At 30.7% G+C, this 9,782-nt stretch overlaps 1 protein-coding gene across 1 annotated transcript in view; it reads left to right on the top strand.

Moving 5' to 3' along the window:
* The window catches only part of LOC141348564 (dynein regulatory complex subunit 5-like), a 10,954-nt gene extending 8,284 nt beyond the window's left edge, over positions 1-2,670 (top strand). Inside the window, exon 5 of the mRNA XM_073852843.1 lies at positions 2,491-2,670. Coding sequence (XP_073708944.1) covers positions 2,491-2,670 — 180 coding nt within the window. The remainder of the gene's footprint in view (positions 1-2,490) is intronic.
* The last annotated feature ends 7,112 nt before the right edge of the window (positions 2,671-9,782 follow it).

Here is a 9,782-nt window from a genome sequence, read left to right as displayed (position 1 = left end):
AATAAATAAAGTAAAATAGGTAAGGTTAATGCAAAAAAATTGACAAATATCTATCAATGGGGTATAGGAAAAATATACTTGTTTTCCTTTGTATTCATTTAAATGTTAACCCTTTTTTCTCAGGAAACAGAACTATTTTCATTTGAAGTAAATGCATCTTAATTTAAGAATGTTTAGATATTTGTTACAAAAATACTGAATATAAAAATTAGGAATTTTTTTTTAGTAATTTTTTGCCTGTAAAATTGCCAGGAATCGATCCAATATACTGACTAATGAAAAAAACCCACACAGCATTAATATCATTTTGGCAACCACCACCAACACCTTAGTATTCATTAAACTGTAAAATGTATTTTCTCTATTTTTACTATTCCTCGATAAAAAACAAAGGACTTTTTAAAGCATTTAATTGCCTGTCAAGAGATGAATATGAAATGATGCTGCCCTGTTGTTCACGTTCAATAATTCATGGCTGTAGGATAGATGCACGCTAACAGACGTGTGGGATGGGGATTACCTCCCTCCTGGGACGGATGGTCCAAATGGTTCCTGCATTTATCAGTTCCTCCCATTTCCGTTTCAAAGCAAATCATATTTCAAACAATCGCCTCTCATTCAGGAAAGAGCATTAGTCTGAAACATTAGTCTGCATGCTCTGAGTGAAAGCATCTCAATGCAGCCATACTGCTAAATGTGATATGCTTTGTCATCCGAGCACTTCAACCTTGAGAAATGTGTGATGCCATTTACAGTAGACAGGTTTGGCATTAACCATAAAATCTGATAGTCACATACTGAATTATGTTGTTGTCTATTTAAAGATGGTATGAATTCATCTAAAACATAGAATTTTTAGTGTCAATATAAAATCAAAACATTTTTTGGCCATTTTTGCATTTTTCACCAAAAGTTTGCAGTTTTTTTTTAAAGACATTAGTATTTCTATTCAGCAAGGATGCTTTGAATTGATCAAAAGTGACATTAAAGACATTTCTAATGTTACAAATAATTTCTATTTTAAATAAATGCTGTTCTTTTCAACTTTCTGTTCATCCTGAAAAATAAAATGTATCACGGTTTCCACAAAAAATTAATTAACAGTTTTTCAACATTGATAATAATCAGAAATGTTTCTTAAACAGCAAATCAGCATATTAGAATGATTTCTGAAGGATCATGTGACAGTAGAGACTGGAGGAATGATTCTGAAAATTCAGCTTTGATCACAGAAATAAATTACATTTTAACATATATTCATATAGAAAACAGGTATTTTAAATTCTAAAAATGTTTTATAATTTTACTGTATTTTTGATTAAATAAATTCAGCCTTGGTGAGCAGCTGACCCCAAACCTTTTGTCTTAATAAATTGACACACTACCAGTCAAAAGTTTTTGAACAGAAGAGTTTTAATGTTTTTCAAAGAGATTTCTTCTGCTCACCAAGCCTGCATTTATTTGATCTAAAATACAGCAAATACAGTAACATTTTTGAAATATTTTTATTATTCAAAACAACTAGTTTCCATGAAAATATATTTTAAAACGTAATTTATTCCTGTGATTTCAAAGCTGAATTTTTAGCATCATTACTCCAGTCACATGATCCTTCAGAAATCATTCGAATATTCAGATTAGCTGTTCAAAAATATTTATTATTATTATGTTGAAAACGGCTGAGTAGAATTTTTTTTTATGTTTCTTTGATGAATAGAAAGTTCAGAAGAACAGCGTTTATCTGGAATTGTTTGTAACATTATAAATGTCTTTATCATCACTTTTGATCAATTTAAAGCATCCTTGCTCAATAAAAGTATCTAAAGTTTCTTTACAAAAAAAAATACTGACTCCAAACTCAAATGTTTTAAATATTGATGATAATAAATAATTAAATAATAATAATAATAATAATAATAATACATGTTTTTTGAGCAGCAAAAAATATTTCTGAAGGATCATGTAACATTAGAGACTGGAGTAATGATGCTGAAAATTCAGCTTTGATCACAAAAATAAATTACATTTTAAAAAAGCAGTTATTTTAAATAGTGAAAATATTTCAAAATTTTACTGTTTTTGCAGTACTTTAGATCAAATAAATGCATGCTTGGTGAGCAAAAGAGACTTCTTAAAAAGACAAAAAAGAAACTTTTGACTGGTAGTGTAGTTCTCCACTGTTTTATATTTGTTATGGTGAAATGTTGTGTCTTTGTTTTTTAACTTTTATTCTCATGTACTACAGGTCACATTCATTCATAGCAGATCAAATCATCTCTCTAATTTTCTCATTTAACATGTTTTACTGAAAATATGTCACATTACAGAAGTAAAATTGTTTGCAAATGCCATTTCATGTCAACTTTGGTGTAAAAAAATTGACCCTAGAAGTTCTCTAATGAGCCTCCCACACAGTTATTTCTCTGATTTGTGTGAAACACAGCATTATAATCCAAACAAGACGTCACATCTCCTGTGTGTTTCCCGCAGGATGGCGGTAAGGTTCTGGAGGAAGGGATGTCCCACAACAGCAGTCTGGTGGAGTGTGACATTCGTCTGACCGATGTGGGTCAGGACAGTGAGTACTGCATCACTCAAGCTCTACGCGCCAATCAGAGCCAGGCCGCACGCAAAAACCAAACACAGTATGATCTCAGTGCCAAAGTCTGAGCCGGATATACTGTGCCTGTCAGTGAATAATTACAAGCCATTGAAAAACATTGTAAACAAATAAAAACAACCAAAATCGCTCTTACTACAAAAAATCTGCAGTTATTCTTAAAGGAATCATCGGATGCAAAACTCACTTTTACATGTTGTTTGAACATCAATGTGTGTTGGCAGTTTGATGATAATGATAAAAATCCACCCAGTGGTATTTTTTTCATCTTTAAAAGTAAAATCCTCTTTTTAAAATCGGGTCATTCTCAGCGTCTTGTTGGTGTGACGACACACAGACAGAGGCCCCTCCCACGATAGTTGATTGACATGAGCACCTTACCTTAGCCCCGCCCTCACCGAGCTCAAACAGTCCGACTCTGATCGCCATTGTGTGACTCAGGTGTCTCAGATTGAGAGATTGAGGTGTTCTGTTGTTGGATGTAATAATGAACATAGCAGTTGTCATTTACTCCTGACATCTGAGCCGCTGAAGACGCAGAGGATTAACGTTACTTTCGTTTTTGAAAAGGAAAGTGCTGATCCCGATCTACATATGCGTCTATGTTTGTGCAAATCATTCATGATGCAGCTTCACCCACAGCAGAAGTGAGTATAAGGGTGTTTTATGCATCTTTGCAAATGACCTTTCTTAATAATGTGCTAGTTAGCAAGTTTCGCAGCTAAATGCGGCTGAAGTAAACATTACGGCTCGTCATCCCAGAGGCAGAGAGGGGCGGGGCAAGCAGAGCTCATTAGCATTTAAGGGAACATGCAACAGAATAGCTTGCTCTAAAAAGGGCTGATTTTGACCAGGTATAAAGAGTGTTTTTTACACTACCATTGAGAAATTTTAACCAAAGTATGTTATAGACTTCTCAATAAAGGGGTCATCGGATGCAAAACTCACTTTTCCATGTTGTTTGAACATTAATGTGTGTTGGCAGTTTGTGTACACAACCACCCTACAATGATACAAATCCACCCAGTGGTATTTTTGTAATCTTTAAAAATAATATCCCCTTTTTAAAATCAGGTCATTCTCAGCTTCTTGTGGGTGTGACGACACACAGACAGAGGCCCCTCCCACTATAGTTGATTGACATGAGCACCTTACCTTAGCCCCGCCCTCACCGAGCTCAAACAGTCCGACTCTGATCGCCATTGTGAGACTCAGGTGTCTCAGATTGAGCGATTGAGGTGTTCTGTTGTTGGATGTAATAATGAACATAGCAGTCGTCATTTACTCCCGACATCTGAGACGCTGAAGACGCAGAGGATTAACGTTACTTTCGTTTTTGAAAGGAAAGCACCGATCTACAATTTCGTCTATGTTTGTGTGAATCATTCGTGATGCAGCTTCACCCACAGCAGAAGTGAGTATAAGGGTTTTTTATGCATCTTTGCAAATGGCCTTTCTTAATAATGGGTTGGTTTCGCAGTTAAACATGGCTAAATGTGGTTAAAATAAACATTACGGCTCGTCATCCCACGGCAGAGAGGGGTGGGGCAAGCAGAGCATTAGCATTTAAAGAAACACGCAACAGAATAGCTTGCTCTAAAAAGAGTGTTTTTTACACTACCATTGAGAAATTTTAACCAAAGTATGTTATAGACTTCTCATTAAGACCCTAAAGAATCATATCAACAAATCCAATGGCCCTTTTAAGGACAGATATCAATATACATTCCACAGTTGATTAATCACAGTACACTGACAGTGTTTTGTAAGTTTTATGAAATGTTATATTTAAATATGCAAATTGTGCATTAAGTTTTTGAACAGTAAGATTTGTAATGTTTTTAAAAGAAGTCCAAAGTACAGCAGAAACAGTACAATTTTGAAACATTTTTACTGTTTAAAATAACAGCTTTCTATTTGAATATATTTAAAAATGTAATTTATTTCTGTGATCAAAGCTGAATTTTCAGCATTATTACTCCTTCAGTGTCACATGATCCTTCAGAAATCATGCTAATATTCTGATTTGCTGCTTAAGAGACATTACTGATAATTATCAATACTTAAAACTTTAAAATTATATTTTTTCAGTATTCTTTTATTAGTAGAAAGATCCAAAGATCAGCATTTTTCTGAAATAAAAAGCAAAAAAAGAAATTATAGAAGTGAATACTTTTATTTAGCAAGGATGCTTTAAGTTGATCGAAAGTGATGATAAAGACGTAAATAATGTTAAAAAAAAGATTGCTGTTTCAGATACATGCTGTTCTTCTGGACTTTCTATTCATCAAAGAAACCTGAAAAAATTCTACTCAGCAGTTTTCAACATAATAATAATAATAATAATAATAAATGTTTTTGAGCAGCAAATCAGAATATTATAATGATTTCTGAAGGGTCATGTGACTGGAGTAATGATGCTAAAAATTCTGCTTTGAAATCACAGGAATAAATTCCTTTTTCAAAATATATTCAAATAGAAAACAATTCAAATAATAAAAAATATTTCAAAATAAATTCAGGCTTGGTGAGCAGAAGAGACTTCTTTAAAAAACATTAAAAAATCTTACTTTCCAAAAACTTTTGACTGGTAGTTTAAGTAAACATGCACTAATTTGCATACATTGTTTAATCTTAAAGGATTTAGATTTCTCTTTTTTATGCTTTTATAAATCGGAAAACCATGTTTTAAGAATAAAATGCTATATAAACTCTCTAAAACTAAATGAGCAAAACCTTCAGACTAAAGATAGGAATAAAACTGTAAAATGTGGTGCATGTAAATGCTGAAACTAATTTGGTGAAAACAACCTTTAAAAGAAATGTATTGTATTTATCAAATAGATAATGTGTAATAAAATAAACTTGATGTGTATTTTGGATTTTTTTATGTCCACTAGTCTTATACAAATCATTTCATAGAAGCAAAATAACAGAAAAAATGCATAAAAGCAATGGTTTTATCTGTAGTGTCCTGCCTTAAACAGTGAAATGAAATATTCGTTCTTAACCACACATGAACAGATGTTAAGAGCAGCATGTTTGGCTCAAATGTTGATGTGGGCTGTGTGTGACAGGCTCACTGACGGTGGTTGTGGGTTTGTTGGTGCTGATAGAGCGTTTGACTCCCACAGGGAGAATTAGCTCATAATTAGTGAGCGTTTATTAAGTGGCAAAGGTCACTGACAGTGAATGTGGAGAAACAGAACCAGCAGATCAGCTACAGTCACACTCAACTCAATCACTTTTAGTTGTTTTTTGAAGATAATTTCTATTTCAAATGCTGTTCTTTTGAACTTCTATTCATCAAAGAATCCTAAAAAATCAAATCTATCACAGTTTCCAAAAAATATCAAGCAGTGCGACGTTTCTGGAGCAGCAAATCAGCATTAGAGTGATTTCTAAAGGATCATGTGACATTGAAGAGTGGAGTAATGGTGCTGAAAATTCAGCTTTGATCACAAATAAATTACATTTTAAAAGATATTCACATGGAAAACAGCTGTTTTAAATTCTAAAAATATTTGACAATTTTACAGTATTTTTGATCAAATAAATGCAGCCTTGGTGAGCAGAAGAGACTTCTTTCAAAAACATTAAAAAACCAACCCAACCCCAAACTTTTGAATGCTAGACTTTAAAAAGAAATTGATTGCATTTTTGATAAAAGGTAATGTGCACTTTAAGAAGTTTTTTGAAGATGATTTCTATTACAAATGCTGTTCTTTTGAACTTCTATTCATCAAAGAATCTTAAAAAGTCAAATCTATCACAGTTTCCAAAAAATATGAAGCAGCGCAACAGCAAATCAGCATTAGAATGATTTTTAAAGGATCATGTGACATTGAAGAGTGGAGTAATGATGCTGAAAATGCAGCTTTGATCACAGGAATAAATTACATTTTAAAATATATTTACATGGGAAACAGCTGTTTTAAATTATTAAAATATTTCATAATTTTACAGTATTTTTGATCAAATAAATGCAGCCTTGGTGAGCAGAAGAGACTTCTTTCAAAAACATTAAAAAACCAAACCAACCCCAAATTTTGAATGCTAGACATTAAAAAGAAATTGATAAAAGGTAATGTGCACTTATGCATATTAATCACTATAAGCCCAGCAGTGTGTATAAAGAAAATAAATAGGGTCATTTTTTTCATTTGAATAATTTCTGACTCAAATGAAAACCCACAGGCCAAGGCAGTTTTAAATGAGTTTTATTAAACTTGGACACACATTTTGGCCTCCAACCTGAGATATGCCACAAACTGTATAGGCAACATCGTGTTTACAGACTCTGTGAAATATGACATTGATTATTGTGTAAGCACTGTTTTCACTGAAATACCCTTTAGCAGCATAAAAACATTGTGCATGGCATCAAAAGGCAGGGAAATACAATAATCATCCATGCTTATAAAGTATCTTTTGGTCAGTGGGAATGATAGACTATGCATCTAATGTCAAGATCACTTTTTGCCTTTTAGAGTTTGTTTCTGCATTGTGATACTGAATGTCACATTGGATGTGATTATTGAAACATACTGATATTTACTGTATGCACACATGTAATGCTCAAATAAACAATAGCATTCAAAATGAAGACATTTTCTGTGCACATGAACTTCTTTTCGTTATATAAGAAGTTTTGTATTACAATTTAGCATTTTTTATTTATTTCTACCTCTTGAAATGTCATATTTCACCCTAAAATTAAAGTAATAAATTATTTAAATTTATTTAGCATAAAATGAATCCTAGTATTTAAAATAAAATATTGTATTATTTTCATGAAAATATGTAATAATAATATTTTTGTTTTTTTTCAATTTGTATTTTTTTGGGGACAATATCCATCATATCCAATGTGATATTATTTTCATGACTATTATTATTATTATTACTCAAATATAAAAAATAATATTATTAATCAGAAGAATAAGAATTAACCATTTGTAAACCAATTGTGACAATATGCAATAATTTGTGACATTATTTGCATATATATATATATATATATATATATATGTATATGTAATAATAATAGTAATAGTCATGAAAATAATGTCACAAATTGTTGCATATTGTAAAAATTGAAAATCTAACATTTCTACCAAATTGATTATTTATTATTTTTACTTAATTAAAATTAATCTAAAAAAACATTTATTGTTATTTATTATTATTATTTCATATTTTAGTAATAATAATAATATTAATAGTCATGAAAATAATGTCACAGATCAAAAAATAAATAGTAATTTTATTTTCCTAATGTAAAATATAATTTTCTGCTTTTTTACTTTTGATTTTTTGTCATATTTTAATAATAATAATAATAGTAATAGTCATGAAAATGTCACAAATTATTGGATATTGTAACAAAAGAAATTGAAAATCTAACATTTCTACCAAGCTAATTATTTATTATTTTTACTAAATTAAAATTAGTCTTAAAAATATTATTATTAATTATTATTATTTCATATTTTAGTATCAATAATAGTCATGAAAATAATGCCACAAATTTAAAATTAAATAAATAAATAAATAAATGCATAAACATATAAATAATTATTTTATCTTTTTACTTTTGATTTTGGGTGAAATATGACAGTGACATAATTGAATATTATAATTGAAAATCTGAAAGGTTTATCAAATTAAATAAAAATTATATATAGAAAATTAAGTTTAAAAGTTTTATGAATTATTTCAAACATTAAGTTTTATTCTGCAACGTTTTAAACCACAGAATGAAGTGATTTGTGTCTTTGAGTCTGTTCTGTGCTTCAGTCTCTGGCCTTTAGTTCACTCTGATATTTACAGTATGTTCTCATGTCAGAGCTCATGCAGAGGTTCACTGTACTGTCATATATTATGCCGTCAGGTTGGGCTTTTATACATTATTTTGCCAATGCTTTATACAGATGACTTCAGATTCTCTTAAACTATCAAAGTTTTGGTGCTTATTTAAATGAAGACAACGATTGCCGCAGCAAATATTTTCCCTTTGCATTGTGAAATATAATGGTAGTTTCTGGATTTGATAAATAAGGAACATCTATATTTATATTTCTAATTTTAGCATTCATTTTGAACATGGTTTGAGTGTCAGCTGTTATTTTTAGTCCTGCTTTTCTTTGTTTTTACCGAGGACCGATTTAAATGCTCAAAATGATTTTGACATTTTTCTTTTCACAGCGACTTGGGCAACTTATAAGTGCGATGTCAACACCAAAACGCTTAAATAATTAAACACAATCACTAAAATAACAGTCCGAGGCACTTACATTCCTATAAAAAGAAGAGGTAGTTGCAGAAAATAAAAAAAACAAAATGCTTTAGTCGAGTCTTCATATATTAAATATTATCTTACATAGATGAGATGATGATGTTTATAAAATATCTAGCAGGGTTTTTAAAGATTATGCATTTTGTTTGAGGTTCTCATGTCCTTAGGCTGCATGTATTAAATTATTCACGGCACTGAAACCGTTGCCATAAATAGATCAGAAGAAAAACCTGTTTATGAATAGTTTTTTACTGAATCGTTTCTGATCCGTATCATGCCTTATTTTAATGGTTTATTACATTTTTTTTTTTTCCATTATTTGTGTTTCTGGTAAAGAGTCAATATCCTGGGATCCAACATTAAGGAAATATGTTGTTTTGTTAATGTTAAAGCTTATATGTGTGTGCATTTATACTCTATATACATTGCAAATGTGTTTTGCATCCAAATTGAATCTTCAAAGAGAAAATGATAGAAATGTCCATTTCAAATTTGCACTTAAATAACCCAAATGGGATAATTGGTCCATTTTCTAAAATTGAGATCTATACATCATGCATCATAATGTATACATCATAAATAAGCTTTCCATTGATGCATGGTTTGTTAGGACAATATTTGGTTTAAGAGACAACTATTTGAAAATCTGGAATCTGAGGGTGCAAAAAAATCTAAATATTGAGAAAAATCGCCTTTAAAGTTGTCAAAATGAATTCTTAGTTATGCATATTACTAATCAAACTTTAAGTTATGATATATTTACCACAGGAAATGTACAAAATATCTTCATGGAACATGATCTTTACTTAATATCCTATAAACATGCAATACCAAGTCATAAAGTCACAACTGCAAGATATAAAC

This window comes from Garra rufa, chromosome 13 (genome assembly GCF_049309525.1).
Source record: "Garra rufa chromosome 13, GarRuf1.0, whole genome shotgun sequence".
NCBI classification, from domain to species: Eukaryota; Metazoa; Chordata; class Actinopteri; order Cypriniformes; family Cyprinidae; genus Garra; species Garra rufa.
This window is presented reverse-complemented; position numbering and strand designations above follow the sequence as displayed.